Here is a 26,803-nt window from a genome sequence, read left to right on the forward strand (position 1 = left end):
CGGTTGCCCAATGCACTGTAGTAGGAGAGACAACAGACTGACTAACAACATGAACGACATAAGAAATATCTGGTATAGTAATTGTAAGGTACACCAGGCTGCCAACCAAAGTACGATATAAGGTGAGATCGGATAGAGGAACACCATCATATGGAGCATACTTCACATTTAACTCGAGAGGACTATCCACTACTCTAGTATCAGAAAGGCGATTTTGTTCAAGAATGTTTGCAATATACTTGGATTGAGAGAGAATATAGCCTTTAGGAGAGTAACCAACTTCAATACTCAAGAAGTACCGAAGAGTGCCTAAGTCCTTCATCTCAAACTGTTTGGCTAACTGTAATTTCAAATCATTAATTCCATCTATATTATCACCTATAATAATCATTCAACATATAATGAGAGTATAATACGACCATGATAAGTTGTCTTGACAAACAAAGTTGAATCATGATCACTAGAGTGAAGGTCAATAGATGTAATCACATTGGTGAACTTCTCAAACCAAGCTCGTGGAGCTTGTTTCAAACCATATAATGCCTTCTTCAACTTACAAAGTTCCCCTTGATTATGAGAAACACCTTGTGGGGGTACCATATAAACTTCCTCTTGAAGGTCACCACTAAGAAATGCATTTTTAACATCCATTTGAAAAATATGCCACTGACAAACAGATGTAACTACAATAAGAGTGTGAATAGTAGTCATATTAGCAACAGGAGTAAAAGTTTCTTCATAATTCATACCATATTGTTGAGAGAATCTCTTAGCAACAAGACGTGCTTTGCAACGCTCAACTAATTCATCTGACTTAGTTTTGATCTTGTATATCCAACGAGACTCAATAACACGTTTTCTAGGAGGAAGAGGTACTAATTCCCAAGTATATGTTTTATGCAAAGCAGAAAGTTCTTCTGCCATAGCCTGCTGCCAAAGAGGGTCAAGAATAGCCTCTTTATAGGAAGAGGGCTCATACAAACTGTGGATAGAGGTTAGAAAATAAGCAAAAGAAGAAAAGTAGGTGGAATAGACAAAATCAGGCAATTGAGTAGACTTACGGTCACGAGAGGGATAACGGGGAGGAGGAGGAGGATCAACAGACGTAGAAGGTTCTTGGATAGTCATGAGGACAAGAGGGATGTTAGTATCTAGAGTATCAGTAGTATCAGCCCTGCAATTCTCAAAATTACAATCACTAGAAATATTATCATTATGATCAAAAGGATCGATATGAGTGAGTTTTGAACTGTTAGTAATATAAGAATCAGAAGAAAGAGAGTAAAAAGGAATGTGTTCAAGGAAAACAACATGACGAGAAACATACAATTTCTTTGCACCAGGATCATAACAACGATAACCCTTTTGACCATCTCCATAACCAAGAAAAACACATATAGCAGAACGAGAAGATAACTTACTACGTTCTACTTGGGGGCGAAGAACAAAACAAGTAGAACCAAACACTTTCAAAGATGAATAATCAGGGATATAGTTATACAATTTTTCAAAAGGAGACAAACCTGATGTGACAGACGATGGAATTCTATTAATGACATGAACAGCAGTAAGAACTGCTTCACCCCAAAATTCACTAGGAACCGAAGCAGACAACAAAAGGGAGCGAGCAGTCTCAATAATGTGACGGTGTTTCCTTTCAGCAACTCCATTCTGTTGAGGTGTATCAATACAAGATGCTTGATGAATGGTACCATCAAAAGCAAGCAAATCAGAAAATTTATTAGAGGTATATTCACCACCTAAATCACAATGGAAGCACTTTATAACAACATTATGTTGAGTCTTAACCATAGCACGGAACATACAATAAATGTTTAAAAAAAATCTAAATGGTTTTTCATAAGATAAACCCAACACTAACGAGTCTGGTCATCAATAAACGAAACATAATATCTAGATCCACCCTTAGTATGAAGCGGTGATGGACCCCATACATCAGAGTGAACTAGGTCAAAAGGTGCATTTGAAATGGAAACACTTTTACTAAGTGGTAAAGCTGAAAATTTAGCAAGTTTGCAACCACAACAATCAGAGATATCACTGGTTTGTAACAGAAGCCAAATACTTTAATCTAGAAGCAGTACGTGTCCAAGACGGTAATGCCATAAATAAAAACTAGAAGACGAAAAATTCAAACGAAAAAGAGGATAATAAATCAGTTGTGGAAGTAGAGGTTGAGGCTGCAGTATCTAGGACTCTCAACTCATCCAAAAATAAAGTCCCCCTTATCTACGGCTTATCCCAGTCAGTCTCCCGGAATGAGGATCCTGCACACAACAAGTGGAAGAAAACATAAATGAGTAACCAAAATCACACAATTGACTAATAGAAACAAGATTCAAAATTAGATTAAGAATATAATAAACATCAGAAAATACACTGACTTAGACTTTGTTTCTTCTTATGATGAGTTGCAAACGGATTTCAAGAGATTCATATTGAAACATTGCAAGCATTTCAGAAGTTAGCCTTCCAAAGAAGAGATATCTTTATTTAAGAAGATCTCTAAGCTTAAAAATGCTTCAACTTATTTAAGAATTAAACATGCAACCCTTGTTAGCGAACAAATATAAATCTCTTTAAATTGAAACTTGGATGGACTATAAAAGCCATGAAGTTTGTCCAAATTTATATGAAGAGATCAAAACTAAAAAAATCTTATTAGAATAATCTTCTAATGTTAAAATATAGTTTTTCTATGAAGCCTAATAATAAATAACCATACGCTAAAAATAGTAGTGGCAAACCTTACTCACCTAATGTGAGATGTCATTATTGTTTCGAGTTAGGCTACACCACACCTCATTGCCAAATTATGTTGTTTTTTATTTCAAAAACCTCGAGGATTCATCCTAATTAGGGGACATAAAACATCCAAGTAAGTTGTGATACTTAAAAGTTTATGGATGAATAACAATCTAGACATGTGACACAAAATGAATATTAAACCTATGATCATTTAAACAAAAACAAGATGGTATTAACATAACACACCAGCTAAGTATCATTTATTTTCTTTGGGGCCGGTATGAATCTTATCTAAGAACCTTTTTATTTATCAAAATTACATTGTGAGATATTTTAACCATTTATATGTTTGATGCAATTTGATCATTAAATTGATGTTTCTTTTATGCATCATAATTTGATATTTTGTTTACTTGAATTGATTTCACAAAAACCTTATTCCCTAATTGTGCTAAATTGCTTGAAGCATCAACCAACCATGTCATGTTCCAAAAGTTTGAAAATTGGCTTTGTTGGATTTGGTACATTTGGTCAATTTCTGGCAAATACAATGATCAAACAAGGCCATACTCTAACTGCAACCTCAAGAACAGATTACTCTCAACTTTGTCTCCAAATGGGTGTCCATTTCTTCAGGGATGTTGCAGCATTACTTGAGGCTGACATGGATGTCATACTGTTATGCACATCTATTTGGTCGCTGTCCGAGGTTGTCGGGTCAATGCCACTCGCTTGTCTGAAACGTCCGACGCTTTTTGTTGATGTTCTTTTGGTTAAAGAGCATCCAAGGAACCTTCTTTTAAGAGTAAGAAGTTACATTACATAGCAGTTTTGTTTACTTGTTTCATTCAGATGATTGATCTAGTTTTTGTTTTCGGTGTCTAAGGTGCTTCCAAAGGAGTCAGACATACTCTGCACACACCCGATGTTCGGACCAGTGAGTGGGAAAAATGGCTGGCGAAATCTGACTTTCATGTATGACAGAGTTCGAATAAAGGATGAAGCTACCTGCTCTAAATTTCTCCAAATTTTTGCAACTGAGGTAACTTAATAGCTGTCACTAGAACTATTAGATCAGGAAAATGTTAAATCGTAACTCTACAATCTATTTTGCAATATTGTGTTATTCAGGGTTGCAAGATGGTAGAAATGTCATGTGAGGCACATGATAGAGCAGCTGCAAAGAGCCAATTTATCACACACACAATACGCAGGTATGAAGCTTCCTACATATCTTTCTAACAAACCAGAGACAGACAGACAAGCACCTATTTATACACTCACTGACTGTAAATTTTTGATGTCTTCTTCACAAGGACATTGGCAGAAATGGATATTAAATCTACACCTATTGACACCAAGGGCTTTCAGGCACTTGTTCAGTTGGTAAACACTTTTTAACATAATCTTCTAAAGCTCCCTCCTTTCTGTTTTAACCTCAAAACGATAAATTTTATAGCATATGCTGTCATGTAACATAAAAAATCAATTGCAGAAAGAACCTGTCACGTGGTGCAGTTTTGATCTGTATAGTGGATTATTCGTGTACAACAGATTTGCCAGACAAGAGGTAAGGAACTGCCAGCAAAATGCTTATTTTCAAAATAAAAACCTTGAAGCCTTATACCAAGTAACTTGAGACAACTCATGAATTACAAAATGTATGCAGCTGGAAAACCTTGAACAGGCCCTACATAAAGTCAAAGAGATGCTGGTCCAAAGGATGGATGAAGTACAGAACTGAAAGTTGATGCATTCTATGTTTTATGATGAAGACATATGGACGAACTATTTATTTCAAATTACCTATTGTAATCCCTGCCATATAAAGTAAAAAAATATATATATTTAGTATTAAACACAGAAGGTTTCACTCAACTGAATCAAGACTTCAAGCCAAATCTCAACTACTTCCTCCATATCCAATAATTAGACCAGTCCTTAAGATCTGTTGATGAGAAAATTGTCAATTTTTAAAGATTGTTTTTGCGTGACTTGACATAGAGATAGAAAAATTGAGCTTGATCCTCCATTCCTCCTTAATAGAATTGGTTACAATGATCTACTTAGAACATATAACTCTATCAAAAACCAAAATGTAGTAAAACGCCGAATGCAAGGTATATTTAATGCTCCAACATGCCATCCTTCATTCTTTCAACATATTATCTGATCCTCTTCTCGTATCATGATATTACCATACCACCTAAGGCAGGTTTCCAAATCATGTTTTTTACCCTTTGAAAAATGTTTAAGAAAACCTTTTGTTTGATTCAGAAACCTTGAGTATTATGAATGGAATTCATTTCTAATTCGGGGAATCAGGGTTTATCTTTCACACACTAGCTATTTCTTAACGATCTACATCAGTTTGAATGAAAATCCGAACACATCTTCAGTAGAGTACCACAAGCAACAAAACGAATTCCATTTTCACGACAGTAACTAAGAATAGGTTCATACTCCTGCCACCGTTCAGGTGGCCAATGCACCGTATAAGTTTTTATGGTTTCTCCATCTATCAAGTCATGTCAGTCAAGTTTGTTTATAAGTAACAGAGTTGTGAGGAACAATATCAATGAGAAAAGAGACAGGATCTAACAGATAAGATAAGTAGCAACCAAGGTAAAAGAAACAGAAACTGATAATTGAATTTTTATTTGGTAACAAGTCTTTCTGCAAAATAAAATCAAGCATAACAAAAATCAGCAATTTAGTTATTTATTCAAGGCGCATGTAAGATATTGTATTGGCTTAGGAACAATTAATTTGAGCTAATCTATTGTCATAAGTACTTGAATGTGTTTGAAAGATATTATGAAAACATTACGACAACAGCTTAACAAAAACAAGTTAAAATGTTTATTCGATAAGTGATTAATTAAGCTTTTTATCCCAAAAACAGATATAGCTCTCAGACTTGTTATTCATTTTCATGTCGGAGTCACATAACTAGAAGATATGGCAACAATAGCAGCAAATCACCTCCAATGAACATGTTCATAAATCATAATAAACGCCAAGACATGATTCCAACTATAAACTCAATTGACATTCTGAGACTAACTAAGATTCCAACTAAAAACTCGGAAAAAGAAGAAAAAAAACGGAAAAGTAAAATTAAAATGCATACTTTTTATCCATATACCGATTGAGTGGTTCCTGAAGATTATAGGGATACACTTCAATAGCCAAAATTAAATGCTTATCAATCTCAACTCAGCGATTATGTAAATTCTTGACAATCTCAAGCTCCAATTCCTTATCATCTCGACCCGGAACCTGTTCAGCTTCCCCCAACTAAACAACTCTAGCATTCATCAACTTCTCCCACACTTTCCCTATCACCAATAGCTGTCACATCATAAATCCTCAAAGTTATCACTTTCTCCTCTATCTTCACCTCCTTTGTGACAAATACAATTAACAATTCACATCATTTAAAGGGATAAACGATGACGAAACACCAAAGTTATATTAAGTACAGAAAAAAATTTCATAGTATTTAACATATCTCAATTTTGCATCACCAAAATGGTCAATGAGAAAAATAAAGGGCTAAAATCTAGAAGGGGAAATTAGCAGAGCAAATAAAAGCGCATTGCTCCTTTTTATCAACTAAGTGAGCAAATAGTACCTAGACGAATACAAGACAATCCTTGTTGCTTTAAATCCTAATCTAAATGTATACATCTAGAAGAATTATGGTTGCCATATTACAAAGGAAGTTTTGAGCTAGGAAAACTAGATTATGACCAAGATACATTGTCTAAAACTTCAAATGAAACAACTATACATGCAATTGTTTAACTAATTTTAGTCAATTAGCTCGAGAAAACCTATTGACTATCACAATCAACTCCAATGTCATCATCATTGTCCTCGTCAGAACTACAAGTGTTGTCCCTGATATTGACTTGCGATTGTTGAAACTTGTTGATAGCATCTCTAGCTTCAGAAACCAATGCATCTTGTGCTGCTTTAACAACATCCTTTTTCTGAATGTGGTTTCCTTCTCCAACAACGGAATTTTTTGTCCGTGTAGACGCTGCTCTTCTCTTAAGTTCCCTAAATCTTAATTGATTGACGTATTTTTCATGTTGTACCTTGTTTTTTACTTTCTTTAGCACAGGTGGACTAGCAAGATCTTGAACACCTGATGAGCCACTAAATCTAGAAAGAGACTTCTTGTGACTTGAAATTGATGATGATCTATCAGTGAAATTTTGAAGAAACCCTTGATTTTCCTTTTGCTGCTTTGGAGTACAAACTGCTTGACTAAGCTGAAAATCATTAGTAGAAAAATCAATGTTTGGTTCAAGAGCAGAAAATATGTCTCCTTTATGGACTTGATCCACTTTAAGATGGCGCTGTAACATATTCTCAATAGACTTCTGGTTAACAATGCTTTTTGGTTTGAGAACATTTGATTTAGAAACCTTCTTTTCAGTAGGTTTGAGAAGTTTACTTGCAGATATTGAGAATTGATGAAGAGGAGAAGAGTTAATTGTCTTCGCCCGTGATCTAGGCTGACATGGAGGTGGTGTTTGGAAGTCACGGTGAACTCTATCGAAACAATCTTGTTTAGACTTCCCAGGTACCTGCAACAGATTTTGTACAGCAATTTCAATTACCAAAATAATTAAGCACATGGCAATCAATTAACCATGAACAAATTATAATTTTACACTTTTCTTCTTGTAATGAATGCAAATAACAATCATGAACCAGTTATCACAAAGGCAGAAGTAAAAGCTATTAAATTAAGATGTGTGAATGGTCATATTCAAACTTAATGCCTGAATAATGCAAATGCTCACCAAGATCACTTGTTCATGGAATTTCTGATATCACATCATAGATAAACAGTTCCAAAGAAGATATTAGAGAGATGTGAAAGATTTAGCAAATATACAGCAAAAGATAACTTTTTTACAACACCGCTAAAAACAGTTTACATCCCAAACATATGGCAGCTAATACTACAGGCCAATAGCCATACATGTTTGGCCAAGAAAATTACAGTCCTTATCTGCACCACTGTCATACCTGAACTTCTGCATATTGACCAGCTTCTATAAAATAAAAGGGTTACACGTTGTAATTAGATCCAAATAGCTTGGTTGTTTTTGAGAGGGAAGATCGTGAATTCAAACTTGTGATGATGATTGAATGATTCAAACTTGCATTAACATAAAGCAAATGAATCATTTGGGGCCTTTACAGAATAGGCTACAAGCACATAGTCCTGAAGCTGTTCAAGCATTTTGAATATACCTCTCACACCCTTCCTATACTTCCCACTCCAAATTTGTATGAAAAGGCTATTATACTCTTTTAATCAAATAAGTAAAAGGTTAAAAATATTTTGATTCATTTAGACATTTTGACTATACAATTATCATCTTTGAAAGTCAAGAGATACAATTAAGTGTAGTTTTTTACCTCATTTTTTTAGCAATTTTGCCGCTTTTTTTTTTTAAAAACAATTCTAGCAAATAAGTGTAATTTTTTACCTCATTTTTAGCAAATGCACAGAAAAAGAAAACTTTTTTTACCACAACACCTAACTAAAAACAGTTTACATCCCAAACATATGGCAGCTAATACTTCAAGCCAATAGCCATATACATGTTTGGCCAAGAAAATTACAGTCCTTATCTGCACCACCGTCATACCTAAACTTCTGCACATTGTGCAACATCTATAAAATAAATGAATTGCACATAGTAATTAGATCAAATAGTTCTGCAACGACCGCACACAGTGCGTCTCTACGGCCGTAAGCCCTGCTGCAATACCTTCTTTATTTTCAAGGGTCATTTCAAGCAATGTATTTATTTTAACATCAAAACCAAGGCAAAAAATAAGGAAGTGATAAACCAAAGTCATCATCTTTGAGTGCTTTTGTTAGGGAAAATGGTGAATCACCCAGAAATTTCAAATCATAGAACACATAATTCAATAAAATATTCATACATGGATGGTTAACTTTGCTTTTACTTAAGAACAATTCTTCTGCTAAAAATGTGATCTTTACATACAGAAAGAGAGAGAAAGCATACCAGTTTGGATACTTTCTTCCAGAAATTGGGACTAGGTTTTGCAGTAAAGTAAGCTGTTCGCAGTGCCAATTCTTGCTCCTTAGTCCACCCTTCAGCAACTTCACCACCATCTTGCTTTCTTTTCCCTCTCACTCCACTTTCAACTTGTTCCTTCCTACTCTCTTCCACTATTTCATCGCCACTGAGCTTTCTCTTTCCTTTTCCATCAACTTCAGCCCCAATTCTCTCATCGCCACTACTTTCCTTCGTTTTTCCTTGCTTCACTTTCGTCGAATCACCAGAACGAAATTCACTAAGTTGAACGTCCTCATTCAGGTGAGCTTTATGATTAGAGAATCTAGCGGATCGTCTAAGAGGAACTTCATCCTTCGATCTGGGTGTTTTCCTTACCCTAGCGGCGGGGGTTCTTGACAGGGTAGAAGATTTTTTGGTGGATTTAGGTTTTGGGGTGGTGGGGTTGGTGTTGTTGTGGAGGAGAATGAGCCTCGGTGATCTTCGAGGTGAGGATGGTGAGTAAGCGACGGTGGGGTTTCTGTTTGGCATTTTTACAAACACTTGATGGGGTCAATTCGAAGGGTAGAAACAGTATAGCTTGGTTGTTTTAGAGAGGGAAGATGGTGAATTCAAACTTGCGATGGGGATGACTGATTCAAATTTGCATTAACACAAAGCAAATGAATTGTGTTGGGCTGAGTTCAGGTATGCTCCATTTAGATTTTACTCCATATTCTTACATTTATCTCCACACCCTTTCATTTTTTCAAAAATGTCAACTTTACTTTACTTTTGTATGATTTTAACTAATTTATTATTTTACTTTTTACTATTTACTTAAAATTTTCAAAATACACTTAGAAAAAGACTTACGGTACATATTGTTTGTGTACTGAACATCTTACAAAATGAATTTTGATTTGTAATTTTTGAATTGTACTCTTTGCATTTTATAATCTATTGGAACTTGATCTTACCAGTCGATCATAATAGATAAATAGTCACTGAAACGTCCATGATTCTGAACGGTCAATAAAAAAGAGGTTGTATCTGCAAGCACTCTGATACTTAAATCAGTTCGGGTGAAGAGATAAGTAAAAAAGGGTATGGAATTAAATATCTGACACTTTGGTGGAGGGGGGTATTTATAATGAGCCCCTGGCGCTTGGTCAATAGTCTCTATTATGGGCTGAGTGTCCATGCCCATAATAGATGACTGGCACGATTCTCACATGAAAGTAGGGATGAGCAGCTCGTGCTCATCTTTCTGAGTCAGCAACCCCGCAATTCGCGGATCATGGATGGACCTGCCCGTTACGAAGGGCAAGACGGTTTCGCCAGTCACGTGAAGCGTGGGGTGTAGTTGGTGACGTGTCCTCGGGTGAGGAGCACGTGGGGAATACGTTCACCACTGGTCCCAACGGGTTGGGCCAGCACTTTTGACCTTCCTCGACGTAGAAATGGGTTGTGTTGTGCTCGACGGTGGGTCACCCACAGGCCCAGTCCAGAACATAACTCTTTATGTTAAGTCTTTCGATGTTGCTTGTTTTGTGTTCCATAACACTTTTTGCAAGTTATCCGGGACTTATTTTGTTTTTTAATTTTTTTAACTGATTTTTATGTTTCAAGTATGGAAATTTCTATACAAATATGCGATAAAACTAAATATGTGTATATATATCTTTGATGCATTCTCAACTACACAAAGATTTGATACGCAAGAAGAGCTTATTAGGTAGATTAAAGAGGTTGGAATCAGAAATCAAGTGACTGTTATCATCACTCATTTAGATACCAAAATAGGCAAGAGGGGGAGAAGCAACAAAGTAATATTTGGTTGTGATAAACATGGGAAATACAAGGATAGAGATAGTGAAACACAAAGCGCGACCAAGAAATGTGGATGTCCATTCAAAATTAGATCGACCCCAACGAAAGATGGGTCTGGATGGAAGGTTTATGTAAAACGTGGACTTCATAATCATGGTTTAATTGGTAGGTTAGAAGTTCATTCATTTGTTGGTACGTTGAGCACAAATGAGAAGCAACATGTTGTTGATTTGACAAAGAAATATGTTCCACCTAGACACATATTGCTTTCCTTGCAAGAGAGACATCCGGAGAATGTTACTCGGACCATGCAAATATATAAGCATTAGAGTATGTTAGAAAAAGAGATAAGAGGTCTTAGAAGAGAGATACAACATTTGTTTAAGCTTATAGAGTATGCATGTTATGTTTATTAGAGTAGAAAAAAAGATGACTCGGAAGTTGTGAGAGATATTTTTTGGGCCCATCCAGATATAATTAAGTTGTTGAATTTTTTTTATATTGTGTTAGTTATGAACAACACTTACAAGACAAACAATTATAGACAACCTCTGTTTGAAATTGTTAGCATGACATTAACCAAGTTGAGATTTGGTGTTGCATTTACTTATATGGTGTGGCATGACTTTGCATAAGACTTCTGGTATGTGTTTTAGCAAAATCAGAATACTTTGCAAATGTCTTCTGGTGTGTTGTCGAATACCGAAAGAGTTGGTTCAGGAATTTCGAATATAAAATAAAACTGGAACACATACTTGATCAGTCCCAGTTTGAAAAATGTGAATCGGGAGACTTATGACGAGAGTTCTAGAATACAAAATAATTTTGAAAAATGCCACCAACTTTAATCTGACACCCCCTCATTTTCGATAATACTCATATTATCTTTGATAAAATTTTAGCAAAAAATTACGCACAAAAAATTCGATAGAACAAATGAAATTTTCAGTATAAATAAAGAAATTTGGTAGTCTATGTTAAAACTCTGAAATGCATTTACACCATTTTTTATAAAAAAAAAAAAAACATGTGTGAAAAAACTTATTGGTTTTTTAAAAAACACCATGTTGTACAAGATTTTTTACAAAACCTTGAAAAATATGGTAGTGTTAAATCAACGTATTTTAAAAAACCTCTTACATTTTTATCAGGCTTTTAGTAGGGGTGTAAAAATTGCGGTTGTGTAAGTTTCAATGGTTGAGATTTTGCCGACAATTTTGACCTCCTGTGATTACAGCGAGCGTTTTGTGTGGTCTAGAATGAATCCAAATTTGTATAAATAGAGATCATGTGTTGTTAAAAAACATCTTCCAATGTCTCACTATTTGCTTAAGGCAGTAGTATACTTTAACAGGGTGAAATTTCATGTTGATTTCCCGGAGGACACCGCATATCTCGCTCTTCTAATATCAAAATTGAGTAATATGTTGTCCGGCACCGAGAACAGAAAGGTGAGTAAGATCAAGTTTATTGCATCATGAATTGATACCAGTGGAAGGGTGAAATATGATTGTATTTAGCTTAAGAGTGATGAAGATTTAAAGGTTATATAAAGAACATATCATTGTAGGCTAACAAAGGGACTAATCGAGTTTGATGCGATAATTTATATGTTAAATGTCCAAAATCATCTGGTAGTATCTAGGTTTTTTAATAGTCACATTAATGTGTGTGTATATATATATATATATATATATATATATATATATATATATATATATATATATATATATATATATATATATATATATATATATATATATATATATATATATATATATATATGAAGGGAGAAAATTGACAAGTAATAAATATATAAAGTTGATTTAGAACGCCATTCATGCGATTTGTCTAATGTGCCTGGCCACCCATGTATGTGACACATCAACAACACTCATAACCTAATTCCATTCAATCGCTGCCTCCCACTTTTCCTCAAAATATCAAATAGATTAAAAATATATACATACTTTGATCACTCTCGCTTTCTTTTTTGTCTAAAAAATAATTTCTACTTTTTGAATAAAAAATTGTACCAAAATTTCATAATTAAATTATCTCAATTATTTGAACGAGTTTAGATTTTCTATTTTTTTATTTATTTTAATCTTATTGTGTAGTAATATTTTTAGTTTATTTTTTTCTCTTGTGAGCTTAACATTGCTTCTTATTATTTGAGAGAATATTGTTTTTGTCCTCTATTTGTACATCTTTAAAAAAATAGAATCAAAATTTATTCAAATCGCATAGGTCAAAGTATATCTAATCACTAATTTTAATTTGTAACCTTTAATCACTTTTCTTAAGGAAGCAATGAATTATTTTATCAATTTTCAAAGGCAGTGATTTATAATAAAGAGCCGTTTTTGAATACTTTTTCTTACTTTATTCGATGATGATAACCAAGAATTATGAAGGGAACATGATAATATAGCTTAGACAACAAAATAATGAAAAGGGAATATGGTGGTAAGATATTGTTAAATTGCATGATAGCTGTGCAGTATGATATGTAATGCACCTATCTTTTCTGTAAATATTTCTAATATATAATGAGTACTCGTCTCATCATCATAAAATATCAGGATATAATGTCCTAGCTAACATGTTTTGCTTAAATTGTGCATATACCCCACATAAGTTCCCCAAAGGATGAACAACACCAAGGCTCAATTATTTTGTACTTTTTTTTTATTATAAGGCTCAATTTTTTGTATTACAAGTAGTAGTATTATACATTTTATGAGAATCATTTCAATTTCAACCAATGCGTCATTTTTAAGAAATTATATTTTACATCTATTTAGAGTATAACATTTGTCTTTTTAATATTTACTCTATTTGAATGGTCATGTTTTTTATTTTATTTTAAGATTGATAAGTTTTTTTTTAAAAAAAATTATTATCATAATCATCGTCATTTTTTTTATTTTTATTTTAATTATAATATTCGTTGTTCTTGTATATTTCAAAAAACTGTGAAACGAAGGTTTATTCTTAAGTGAATAAGGCCGAATTTTAAAATTCTTAAAGAACCGAAGAGAAAATAGAATAAATAGGCGTAATTTTATATAAATGAGTCAAAAAAATAAATAAAAAAATTGACAAAATTACACTCCATCCGTAATTGCAAATTACAGCTGTAATTCTGCATTACGAACCACACATATTTTTTTATTACGGGCATATTCTCCAAATATTATAAGGTGTTTCAGCTTCCAGGCTATTTTGTTTTCAAGTATGTCTATTATGACTTACTGACTATTGCTTTATGACGAACAATTACATATTATTAAGGATTTTAGGGTATGAAAAAGATGTTAAAGCTTCAGTTTAAAGAACCCATCTTGTTAAAAAAACTCACCGATAATATTGTAATGCAATTTACTTGTATTCTAAGAAATAATAATATCGGTATTTTCAATTTTCTTTGCAATGCCAAATCTATAAAATGTTCAAATCTCTTAAAATTGCTTATAAAAAAAGTCACTCAAAATTATATCTTTTTAGCTAATCACATAATACAAAAGAATCTGTAATCAATCATAGTTTCAATGGAATGGCCAAATTTTACCGTGATATATACTGTGCATTTGCAACATATCAAATTTTTGGCGTTGTTTCCATATACTATTTTTATATTGATTTTTTGTTTTCATCAATTAGACGAAAAAATATATATTTTTATGTTATTTATCTTTGGTCAATTTTTCTTATTCTTGTTTGAATGCGAAGTGTTCATAGTGTTGAGGACCTTGTTCAACAAACTTATGAGATTGAAATATTTTTCCATATGTACTCGCACCCTAAAAGACTATGTCTCTCCCAACCAATATGGAACCCTATTTAAGTATTGTGTGTCCTATAGTGGACGTAAATAACTTTGAAATTAAACGGTCCCTAATATCTATGTTACACCATAATCAGTTTTATGGTTCACCAACAAATGACTCATACCCTCATCTATCAATTTTCTTTGAATTCTATGACACTCTGAAATTTAATGGAGTGATTGGTGTTTTCATTAGACTAAAGTTTTCCTTTTTTTCACTAAGTAAGAGGGCTAGATCCTGGTTATATTTTATACCCTCTGATTCCATCATGACATGAGATCAACTCAAAATTTCCTTCCTAGCCATATATTTCCCTCCTAGTAAAATAACTTAATTAAGAAACTAAAGAACTAGTTTCACTCAAAAGGATGAAGAATCATTCTATGAAGCTGTGGAGTGATTTAAAAATATGTTAAGATTATGTCCTAGTTATGGGGCTTCAGAGATGGTTGATTGTGCATACATTTTGCAACAACAATATATACTCTACGAGGATGATAGTTAACAATGTTGCACGCAGGGTTGTCATGAGTAAAATTATAGAAGAATCTTATGCCCTTATAGAGGATATGACGCATAACCATCATCAATGGGGAAGAGATCGTAACTCCACTAAGAGGTCACCTCAAAAAGGGGGCAAGTATGTAGTAGAAGCCTTATATCATATAAATGCTAAAGTTTATGCCCTATTTTAAAAATTGAGCAAACTGAGTGTTAATGTTGTCACCCCTAACACTCAGCAGTGTGAAGTTTATGAAGTCATTGGCTATAATGGTGTTGTTTTCCAGATGATTTTATTAGGAGAATCTATCCAACATAATGTTAGTTATCTTAGCATGTCTCAAAGATGTAATCCATATTCAAATACTTATAATCATAGATGGAAAGATCAACCTAATTTTTTCTATCAGAAGAACTCTCCCTAGTTTGGGACAAACCCTCCCCATCAGACACTTAGACCTTTGAGCTTTCAAAAAGGGTGTTAACACTCCTTGAAAATCCAACCTCAAAAATCTAATGGAAATTTTTGTTCGAGTTCAGATAAAATAGAATGAGGAATTTAAAAACCAAAACCTACATACAAACAAAATCCTTAGACAACTAGCGTCGAAAGTTGATTCAATGGCCACACATAATAGAATGTTGGAGACTCAAATATCCCAAGTTGAACAACAACAATTATCATTATCTGGTACTCTCAGAGCATTTCCAAGACAAAGAGCCAAACCCGAAAGGATATTTGAATGTTGAAACTTTAAGGAATGGAAAACAGCTAGATGACTCTAGTGAAAATGATAAGAGCGATAATGAGGAGGGTGAGCCATTTCAACCTACAAGTAAGGTTATGGAAGAATAAAAAGAGAAACAGTATGTCCTTCCTCCATATAAACCACCAATCCTTTTTCCGTAAAGATTTGCTAAACAAAAGTTTAAGAATAATTTAACAAATTTGTGGAGCTGTCAATGAAGCTATATATCAATATCCCCTTCGTAGGTTATTTATCTTAAATGCCATCATATGCCAAAAAAATTAAGATATTTTATCAAAAAAACGGAAAAATTAGAAGACAACGAGAGAATGACTGAAAATGTAACACCATAATTCAAAACAAATTACCAACTAGGCTAAAAAGATCAAGGGGAGTTTTTTAATTCCTTGTGTTATTGGAACCATGAGTTTTGAGAGAGATCTGTGTGATATGGGGGCAATTATTAGCCTTATGCCCATATTAGTTTTGTAGAAAACTTGACCTCTTTGAGATGAAATCGATGAATATATCCATACAATGAGCATATCGATCCATAAAATATTCGGTAGAAATCTTGGAAGATGTACCAATAAGTATAAGTCGCCTGTTCATATGTGTACATTTCTTCATAATGGAAAAAAGGAGAAAGATTCCCAAATCCCATCCTTCTAGAAAGACATTTCTTCGCCACTCCTAGGCTCATCATAAACGTTAATTATGGAAAACTTACCTTCAACATATGAGATGAAAAGATCGAATTTATTTCATCTATACTCATATACAATCCTTCTTTTAGAGATTCTTGTTGCAAAGTTGATGTAATAGACAACTGGGTTTAAAAAGTGTTCATTTGGACCATCTCCTCCACCTAGTCAGTGAATCAGAACGTTAATTTGTTAGAAGTATTTGACTTTTATTTTAATTTTTTTTAAAATAATATAATTAAGTGGTGGTGATACATTGAAAGTGTAAAAAGTCTTCCGTTGACAATCGATAGTAATTAAACTCATAGGAAGAAACACATACATTGGCTAAGAAAAATATTGACTCTAATAAAATGTTCCTACAACATATGCAAAAAAAAAAAAAATATTACATAGGGCTTGTTTTATTTAATTTTTAAAATTTAAAACTTATAAAATTTGTTTGATAGTCTAATTTTATAAAATTATTTACTATTTGAGAATTTTAAAAATTAAAAAACTTAAATAGGTTTTTTTAAAGTTTTGGTTTTAGATATTTTTTTTTAAAAAAAACTAGAAAGAAGAAAGAAAAAAAAGAGAAAATAGCACACATTCCAAAACTACCCTTACTTATCTGGGAATATTTGTCAAAATAAATAACATGGACACTATATTTTTGTTGAAATAACAAAAATGTAGCACTTTATAAAATCATATTGATTCTTGGTTCTGCCAAACTTGTCAATTCTTCTGGGGAATATACAACAATTGGTGGTGAATGCATATTAACGATCAATAACTAAAGTTTAACATGCTACGGTGGTCAATACGGTATAGTCACGGTGGTTTAGACGGCGGCTTCTCGACGCTGACAATAATCTCTTCTATCCGCGACGGCTGACACGGGCAAGGCATAGCTATAAACTTGGGCACCTCATCCCCTGGCATCAACACCGTCAAACTCTCTCCCTTCTTTTCCAACTCCATTTCCTAAAAAAAAAATGTTAATTGAAATTCAAATTGTGAATAATGTGTTACCAAAATTATGAAAAATGAAATAAATATTACCGTGGATTGAGGTATAGACTTGGAGGGTGGGGATTGGGTGTGGGCGTGTCCATGTGCATGTATAGCTTCAAGATCAGAAAGAGAACGATGAAGTGAACGAAACTTTTCCCAGTGGTAGCAACATGAGAAGATACCACTTAAGCTGAAGATGACGATCAAGAGAAGAGCAGTGCCAAGTGGGAAACCAAGGGACGGTCGAGATGTGTCTAGTTCAGGTGGCGAAAGATCTTGGCCCTCCATCATGTAACACTTTAATGTTTGTGTTGTTGTTGTTGTGGAATATCAAGAGAATAGAATGAAGTGAAATAGAAAGGGTTAAGCAAATGAGAATTTATAGTTCAAAACTTATGATATTTTATTTTAATTTTATCTTTTTTTCTTAATTAAAAATAGGTTTAATGGTACTGTTTAATACTTGAACCCAATCTAAAACAAAGTTATATTGATAAACAAATCCCATATTGTGATTAATTTTCTAAAAATGCATCTCAATTTCTCAATTATTTTATTTTTTGGGATACTATTTCTCAATTATTTTGCAGGAATCATCTTTGCAGTTTGTTTTATTTCAGTGAAATATTTTAGTTTTAAAAAATAAATAGCGCTATATTTTCTGCAACCAAAATATTAGACTCCAACGTCAAGTCCAGAAAATATCCACTTATAGGAAGTGAAATATAGAAATATGTGAATTATTATGAATTAAATTAAAGTAATGCTATTATTTTCTCTTAAAGTAATTATTACAATGAAAATAAATTATGTTGAAAGAAAATAAGAATGAAAAAGAAGACGGACTTGTAAATATTGTAATTGTAGTAATCATGAGACTGTAGAAAACTTTGTTTTATGTATCAAATAAAACCCTTCTTATTATTATTACTATTATTGAAGTTGATTGGACCCATTTGAATCATATGAAAAAAAAAGTTTTAAAAATATAATAGTTTTCTTTCTTTTTTCATAGAAAATGATAATAATTATTCATCTAGCTCGATTATATCGATTTTGACCGACCACTTTGAAAGAGTTACAACTTTTATAGAATTTTCTCAACACACACGAGTACTCTCTTACGTATGATCACATGAGATTTGAATATCAGGTGCATCCAACGGCTCTCTGCGATCTACGCTAGACAAATAACAAGTTCATTATTCCCTCTATACTATATATATAAAAAAGACGTCAACCAGGTACTAAGTTTCAAATTCAATTTCAATTTATTCTTCTTCTTCACGTACTGGCTTGAGTGTTGGAGTGCTAACCTTACATGTCATTCCTCTCTCCACCACGCCAGAAGTTGAAATCCACCATTACCTTCGATCCTCACTCTATTTATGGTTCCAGAATGGAACAGTGGCGTCGTCTGTGAGAATCGACTTGTGATTCATGCATTTTCCATGATTTCAAGATCGCTCTCAAATTCAGCAATTTAAATCTTTCTCAGGTCATCGAATAGAGAACACTCAAAGGCGAACACTAAGATATGTCGCGTTTGATCCAATCAAGCATCATTTCAACTCTGATTTCTTGAATTTCGAGATCTCCAATTTATACGCTTCCAAGTAATGGTTGGATCCAAAATTACTTGTTTCGCTGCTGCGCGAGAACCTATCACCACTGTTGCAGCTCAAGAAGCGATTAATCAACCACCTCCACCTCCTCTTCAAAATGTTGCGAATTCACAAGCAGAGGTTTCGCTGCATCTATATCTAGTTCAGACTCCTCAATTAACTGGATATGTCCAATTGCCTCCCATTGGACCTCAGATTCCACATGCAGTTGCGCAACCAGAAGTCTTACCTGGTTTCCAACTACTGTGAGCAAACCTCGGATTGCAAGGCACTAACGAGTTGCTGAACAATATGTACAACATCATTCATCAACATGATTTGTAAGCGATAGAAGAAAGTTTGTTGCACCTTGAAGAAAGCCTCCACAATGTTCCTCCATGTGGAAACACCTTTTAAGAAGTTATATCAAGAAGGACTCAAACTGTTGTCCCTGGGCTGACCGCGGCGAAGAATGATGAAGCTCCTAAGTTGAAGAATCCGCTGAGGAGCAAGAATTAACATAGTCCTCCTCAAATTTTCGAGGGAGATCAAGGCACTCATGCTCCTTCCTAGATTAGGTTGAAAATTAATAATCGAAGAGTCAATCAAAGCATCCTTTGTGTGCCCGAATTTTGGACAGTAAAATGCTAAATTCCATGGGGAAGCCTCCCAAGCTAGGAGATTATGATGGAAAGGGAGATCTCGACAAGCACATCCAACTCTTCAATGATCGGATAAATTACTTCAGTGTTAACAGAGCCTCCAAAAGCAAGTTGTTTTTACTACCTATGGTCGGGCCGAGCAAACTATGGTTCAATGGCCATCCAGAAGAGAGCATGGAATCATGATGAATTTCTGTGAATGGTTCTCCTCGCATTTTAATGTCGGTAAAAGGATGTATATGATGGTATCTGTTTTGAGCAGGATTGTTAAAAGGAAGAAGAAGAGTATGTAGTCTTATATCAACCAATTTACATAAGTTACTGTTAAAGTAAAGGAAGCTGAAGAACGCTTAAGTATTGGATCTTCAAGAACAGACTTCTATGTAACCATCCCATTAGGTTGAATATAGGAAGGAAAAAGGTGTGAACCAACCAAGAGATATTGAGCATGGCTCAGTCTTAGATGATCCTAGAAGAGAGGCTAAACACATACTTCGATAACCCCGTCTCTGATGACACCAACTCCAGCATCTTGGTAGAGAAGGATTACCAACGACAAAAGGACAAATGTGACTAAGGTATGCAGGGCTAGTACGATAAGTACACTCCACTGAATGGATCTCGAGAGAAGATCTACCAAGACTATACCGACACAAAGTTTCGGAAAGTAGGAATCCGAACACCTTAACCTAACAGAGAGATATCTTAGACGAAAAAATCGAAGTACTATTATTTTCATAAAGGTCATAACCACAACACTGACGAACGCAACCAACTAAAGGATTCCATTGAAGGACTGATCAAGAGAGGCCGGTTGGTCGAGTACGTGAAAGAGGAAAAAGATAAAGGGAGGAGTCACCCAAAGGCAAATCCCCCTTGAAAAATGCTGAGGCAGGAACTAGTGGTGAAAAAAGAGGCTGACAAAGGTAAATGTCCATACATCGTCTTCATCACCAGAGGAGCTCCCCGATCTAACCTTCCCTCCAAGAAGATGTTAAATGGGTAAGTATTTCCTTTATCGTTTCCACAAGGATTAATGTGATAATACCACTGTTCTACAATTAAGTGTGCTTTGAGTTAAAACTTTGTAAGAGTTTGGTGACATGAAATTTAGATTGCATAAAAAGTAAACAAAGATGTTAAAATAGGGCTTTAAAAGATTTGAGAATACGTGTCAAGATTAGTTTTCGTTAACTTGTTTCATATATATTCAATTAATCAGGTGTATGAACTTATTAATGATTAATATAACCACGTATCCTCTTGATATCGTTTATCTTTAAAGCAATATCATGAATATTATCATATTAACCATTAGATGATCTCTCATGCCAACAATCAATATAATAATCTTTAAAGCTTGATACAAGTTATTATCAACTCACAAATCTATCTCTAGAGTTTGTTTATTGATAGATGAATATCTTTTAGGTCAAGATTTGAAACATATCTCTCAATAGTGCTTCAAAACAACAAATAGAAAATGAATAACAAGATATTCACCATATATTAATCATCAACCAAGTTCATACAACTTAAGATCAAAAGAAATACATACTATACAAGTTAACTACCTTTAATCTTGACACAAAAAGAGATTTAGCTCTCCATAGCCATGGAAGCTTCAATAACATGTAACAAAACAAGATTCACTAGCATTAAAACTTAAAGAAGATGAAGGAAGATGCTTGGAAAATCTTGAGTAATTTCTTTGAAATTTGGTTTTTCTCTCTTCTTCTCTCCCCTCAACTTGTGTGGTTAGTAAAAAGTAACATAAAAGGATAAGATCATCCTCTAAATATCTCCAAAGTGCCTAATTTTATAAGTGCCCAAAAAGTAATCTCGCTTAGCGAGATTGGCTCACTAAGCGGACTACCAAAATATCTGAAAAGTGCATAGACATCGCTTAGCAAGATTGGCTCGCTAAGCGAGCACCAAAACATGTCTCGCTTCGGGAAATAGGCCAGGGAAGCGCGCTTGGAAGCGAACTTGCTGATTTTCTAATTCTTGATTTTAATTCCAATCATCTTCCAAGCCAATTCCTTCTACACTTTTCATTCCAATCTTGCCAAAAGTATAAAAACCTATAAAAAGCAAAGAAAAGTCAAGAAACTTAATATTTACAATAAAAACTCGATTTTATTTATTTACGAGAGTATAATGCATAATAGAATAGAAATTTGGGAAAGAGTTAAAGAATACCACAAAGTTTATGAACAAAATATGTACAATTTGGATTCTAACAGCAGACCATGAAGAGAAAAATCATTGAGATGTTGGTTGTCCAACTAAAGAATGGTGGTACCTCAGTGAAGATTTATGACCTACCCATGCTAGGATTCTAATACTGTAAGAAGGTGGGAGACATTTAAAACGAAATAATTCCCTTGGTGATTACACCCACAATGGGCAGTTCAACATCTCCTGAATCTTAATCGATGATAAAGGCTTTTGTGATATTTATTCAGAGTTGTTTGAGAACGCGAACCTTGAAAGAGGAAGCTTATGGCCATACGAAGGCTCATACTTGCAAGCATTCAATAGGATGACCATCCGTTTGTAGGGGTATGTCGAGTTGATGGTATCAGTAAACGAAGGAATGTATGTTTAGACATTCATCTCACAGTTCCTCGTTATCCCCTGCAGGAGCGTCTACAATTGTATTTTGGGAAGACCCTTCACGGACACCTTGGATGTCGTAGCCTTTCTGGTGCATCTTAAACTCAAATATAATAGCCGACAGGGGGAGCAAGCCACCCTAGATGCCGGTCTCATGGGAGCCAAGAGGATGTATCTAGCACTTTAACAAGACCAAGAAGAAGGCGCGATGGAGATCAACGTAACTTCCCTAATTGGTTAGCTTAGAAGCAGAAACATCCACTCACCATGATGTGGCTAAGCTATAAGAAAGCAAATAGGGAGAATAAGCGATGGATAGCCCGCCTAGTTATGTTTTATTTCCTCTTTGTATTAATTTATATGTTCTATAATCATCCTCCTTGTATACATGAGTAATTCTCAATTATGAACGAAATACTGCAAGTTCTGAAATATTTGTTTCTTTGCGATTATGCATAGTAACAACGAGTCTAGGGTGCGACGAACATAATCAAGGTCCAATGCAAAGAAATCCAGGGGTGTTGTTGTAGACTCTTAGTTCATGTGACTAAAGCAATCAATTCACCATAACACAAAGTGAAATTCTCTAGTACAGGGTCAACACATGTTAATACTGATGTCTCAACATCAGTGTCTCAACATCAGAATATGACATCAAGAGAGATGTTATGTTATATGCTCCTGATACAGAATAATATAATTCACCTATAACTTTTGCAAACAGGTAAATAACAGAATGGCAACTATCACAAATCATAAGTTAAGATCTATGTCTCAACTCAAACAAGAATGTCAGGACAGATGTCTTGACATCATCTGCTGACAGAACACATATTTACCAAACAAAAAGATATGCTAAAAACACTTGCAGAATGGTAAATAAACACTAAGGAATTATTAACCCACTTTAGTGCAACAACACCTAATCTGGGGGCTACCAAGCCAAGAAGGAAATCCACTATTAGTAGTGTTAATTCAAAGTCTAAACAGGCCCAGTTTACAACTTCTCGCATAATCCTTACCAAGTGCAACTTCTACCTAGAAATTAACATCTAGATATAAGAAATCGACATCTCACCTCCAATCACCACATTGATAAACAAACAGCCCCAATCACAGTTAATGTTTCAAAACAAGTCACAATTCCAATGACAAAACAAATCACAAACTTGTGATAATAAAAGATCACATTTCCAGTAAAATACACTTAGTCTTGCTTCACAGCTTCAACTAGGAACACTACTTGTTCTTGCTTAAAAGCTCCAATCAAGAACAAAACTCAACTCTATGATTAAAAGCTTTAAGAGTGAGAACAACATTCAACTCATTACCTAAAGGCTTCTGAGTGAGAACATAACGTCTACCATAAGTATCAAAGGATACATGGGTGACTTGCACACACACAAGAGACTCTTAAAACTATAGACCCAAGACTTCCCCTAATTTTACAAATGTGTGAGTTCTTTTGCATTAGGTTAGGGTTCTCTTTAAATAGTCTTCATTAGTCCATGGGTTTTGAAACCTTTACCCAAATATTACTTGATGCACATGTTGAGAACTGCGACAAGTCTGTAGGGAAATCTCTTCTAATCTTGGAACAAATCTTTAAGTTTCTTAAATTGTCCAATCAACCAATTTTAGAAACATTGATTCTGACTTGATTTAATTCTATAGTTCCAAATTGAATCTTCTTGACCTGCAAATATTATTGAGATATATCAGAAAGAAATATCACAAAATCAATCTGTCAAGATTTAAAATAGCCTGTACTGATGTTCCGATTTAGAATGTCATGACATTTGTTAGAACATTTGTCTTTAATATCATCTCAAACTTTGCTATGTAAGTAAAATTAAGATGTTACGACATCTTGTCCAACATCTATCAAGAACCATGTTTTAGCAAAATTGTTGACAACTCCAAAACCATGGAACTAACAATCTCCCCCCTTTGGCAAATTTTGGCTAAAACAACCAAAGCACAATTAATCATGGAGATAGGAATAAGACCACAATCAAAATAACACAAGCTTTTATGAAAACATGTAAACTTTGTAAATTATGTAATTATATAATTACATCATTTTTAATATAGCTTAATAGTTTGTACAATTATCTATAAACCTTTTTCAAGGATTACATGTTGTTCTAGATCTATCCTCAAACACAAACACTCCCCCTGCCTTTCAGAACCACTTCTTGTCACGGAGAAATAATTCTCCCCCTCAAATGGAAGAAGAAACTTTTCACAAAGCACAAGAAAATCAACCTAAACCCAGACTTGAACTATCCAAGTTCACCTCATTTGTAGAACATGTATCATAAGCAACAGACATAACTCGGAGCATAACAGCCAAGGTTCTTCATAGGCCTCAACATTCAGGATGTTTGAATTATTTGGTAGAATATCATATACTTAGCAACAAAAGCAGAACAATAGCACCAATAGTAATAGCACAAACACTAGCAGCGCCATCATCAAGACTAGCATGATAGACTGTCATGTCCCCCTAAATAGTTGCATTCAGCAAGAAATCAAAACTAGACCCTTCTAAATACTTTACTACTATTACTACTCCTATTACATAAAGAACATACTACTACTCCTATCATAAAGAAAACTACTACTATTACTCCTATACTCCCCCATTTTAGTCCAAAATTGATAAAACAGAGTGAGTGTACAAAGACACCTACAGAAGAAAATAAACAGGAAACAACATTTTTTGTTTTTTGAATTTCACAGAAAACAAAAAAAACTACCTAATTCTTCCACCTGAGTCCTTGAAGTTGACCCAATCTTCATCAGCATTTGAGTCAGAGTCTTAAACATAATTTTTCTTAAATTATTTCATCTTTGACACAGATTTTTTTCCTGTTACTAATGCTCCAATAGATGTTCCAACATTGGGCACAATCTTCTTTGAATCAACATTCTCATCCTTCTTGGATTTCAACAGGAGATCCTTTTTATCCTTAGCATTTTTACTCGATATGCTCATGTTTGAAACACAGCTTGAGAGAAGGAACAACGAGTAAGGTATTTAAATGCAAATAGAGTTACCTTGGTTGTAACGACTCCTTGCTTGTAACGACAGCTTGGTCAACGAGAGAATGCTTGAAATACGTGAAATCATCATTCTTATTAACACAACTTATTGTATATTTAACTAATCAATTTTAGAAAATAATTCTTATTAACACAGTTGGACATATGGATGAATTTTCTAACGCAGTTATATCCTCTGAACAAAATTTCACATCAAATGCATAATCTCTCCACTCTATTAAGCACATAATAACAAAATTTTCAATTTTTGTTAGTAAATTTACAAAAATAATAGCCTTTTAGATGTATATTGGAAGAGAAAAGTGATTATATGTATAACATCATTCAACTATTCACATATCTTGATCCAACTTTTTTAATTTATGTTTTTTAAGAATTTTAAGAAGTCAAGGGTAGTGGTAGAAAGAAATTATGGGAAATAGAGAGAAAAAGAAAAGTAGCAGTAAAATTTTGTGATTTGTGAGTCATGGTGGTGGTTGGTAGTGTGAGAGTGTTGGAGCGGTAAAGCGGTAAGCAACAAACTTTTTGGAAATATTTATCCGGGAAATTATCGTCTCCACAGGGATCAGTGCTACTGAACTGTTGTTCAACAGTCTCGCGTTCTTGAGTTGGATTTGAATTGGTTAAAGTAAAAGCAGAAAAGTAAATATGAACATAAAAAGAATTCATTCTTTGGAGAGAAGCAACTTATCAAGCATTGCATATAATCTACTTCTCACAAACTTAAACTTATCGACCAGTTATACTCAACCTACAATACTCGTTAGTATCATCTAGCATTGCTGAAACCCTAAGTCATTTATAACTCAAACTAAAGAGAACTACTATATCATCTCGGCGATAATCTCTCAGCCAACCTTAACAACACAACAGGCATCCATATTATTTGTATCGACGATCTCTCAACCAACACAACTAACACGAAAGCATTAAGTTTCGACACCCGTAAAGATTGTTAGCTCTAATTCTATCTCTAGAATCCAGAAACTAACAGATTATCATCCTAGATAAGGATTCGAGCAGTATATGTCTATAACAACCCAAACCCCGAGCACAGAGTAAAAATCTAAAACAATCAATACACAGTTGTAAAGCAGATTTTATATAACGCCCTGGACGACAAATATACATGAGTTCAAAGTAAATACATATACAAAACCCAACAAAATAAAAATACATAAAGAGAAAAGAGATAAACCAAACTTCTCCCAATTTTTCAGTGCCGATCGAAGAGAAATTCACCCCGAATCCATAAGATGCAAGACCCTAGTGTTGTTATCTAAGCTAATCTACCCAAAAAAAATGGGTGAGTGGAATTAGGGTTCCTAAAACTCCCCCGAAACCATCACACTAACAAATGAAATGAAAATGAAACTAAATACAAAAAACGGTCTCAGCAACATTC

The 26,803-nt window shown here is 34.1% G+C and overlaps 3 protein-coding genes across 4 annotated transcripts; 1 reads left to right on the forward strand and 2 right to left on the reverse strand.

Moving 5' to 3' along the window:
- The first annotated feature begins 2,900 nt into the window (after nt 1–2,900).
- Nucleotides 2,901–4,933, forward strand: LOC131656152 (arogenate dehydrogenase 1, chloroplastic-like). Its single transcript, XM_058925909.1, has 6 exons — nt 2,901–3,574; nt 3,656–3,811; nt 3,901–3,983; nt 4,086–4,155; nt 4,265–4,339; nt 4,439–4,933. Exons 1-6 carry the CDS (start codon nt 3,155–3,157, stop codon nt 4,511–4,513), a joined length of 879 nt encoding a protein of 292 aa, XP_058781892.1. The 5' UTR covers nt 2,901–3,154; the 3' UTR covers nt 4,514–4,933.
- Nucleotides 4,934–5,867: 934 nt separating this feature from the next.
- Nucleotides 5,868–9,582, reverse strand: LOC131656153 (uncharacterized). Its single transcript, XM_058925911.1, has 2 exons — nt 8,835–9,582; nt 5,868–7,370 (listed from the first exon to the last, which is right to left on the reverse strand). The coding sequence occupies exons 1-2, from the start codon at nt 9,375–9,377 to the stop codon at nt 6,609–6,611; spliced, it is 1,305 nt and encodes a 434-aa protein (XP_058781894.1). The 5' UTR covers nt 9,378–9,582; the 3' UTR covers nt 5,868–6,608.
- Nucleotides 9,583–17,018: 7,436 nt separating this feature from the next.
- LOC131656154 (uncharacterized protein At5g65660-like) lies at nt 17,019–17,778 on the reverse strand. Of its 2 annotated transcripts, none has more exons than XM_058925913.1 (2): nt 17,493–17,778; nt 17,019–17,405 (listed from the first exon to the last, which is right to left on the reverse strand). In XM_058925913.1, exons 1-2 carry the CDS (start codon nt 17,733–17,735, stop codon nt 17,262–17,264), a joined length of 387 nt encoding a protein of 128 aa, XP_058781896.1. In that variant the 5' UTR covers nt 17,736–17,778; the 3' UTR covers nt 17,019–17,261. The 2 variants fall into 2 exon arrangements, with proteins under 2 accessions (XP_058781896.1, XP_058781895.1); XM_058925912.1 differs by having other exon boundaries at nt 17,029–17,414.
- Nucleotides 17,779–26,803: the final 9,025 nt, after the last annotated feature.

The sequence above is a fragment of the Vicia villosa genome, linkage group LG3 (genome assembly GCF_029867415.1).
Source record: "Vicia villosa cultivar HV-30 ecotype Madison, WI linkage group LG3, Vvil1.0, whole genome shotgun sequence".
Classification (NCBI taxonomy): domain Eukaryota; kingdom Viridiplantae; phylum Streptophyta; class Magnoliopsida; order Fabales; family Fabaceae; genus Vicia; species Vicia villosa.

Bases quoted from the DNA above. Each gene is read 5' to 3' on its own strand.
- LOC131656152 (XM_058925909.1), top strand. From the start codon at position 3,155: ATGCATCATAATTTGATATTTTGTTTACTTGAATTGATTTCACAAAAA. The intron at 3,812-3,900 runs GTAACTTAATAG...TGTGTTATTCAG, and splicing joins TCCAAATTTTTGCAACTGAG to GGTTGCAAGATGGTAGAAAT. The intron at 4,156-4,264 runs GTAAACACTTTT...AATCAATTGCAG, and splicing joins TTCAGGCACTTGTTCAGTTG to AAAGAACCTGTCACGTGGTG.
- LOC131656153 (XM_058925911.1), bottom strand. From the start codon at position 9,377: ATGCCAAACAGAAACCCCACCGTCGCTTACTCACCATCCTCACCTCGA. The intron at 7,371-8,834 runs GTATGCTTTCTC...AATCTGTTGCAG, and splicing joins GGAAGAAAGTATCCAAACTG to GTACCTGGGAAGTCTAAACA.
- LOC131656154 (XM_058925912.1), bottom strand. From the start codon at position 17,735: ATGATGGAGGGCCAAGATCTTTCGCCACCTGAACTAGACACATCTCGA. The intron at 17,415-17,492 runs GTAATATTTATT...TTTTTTTTTTAG, and splicing joins AGTCTATACCTCAATCCACG to GAAATGGAGTTGGAAAAGAA.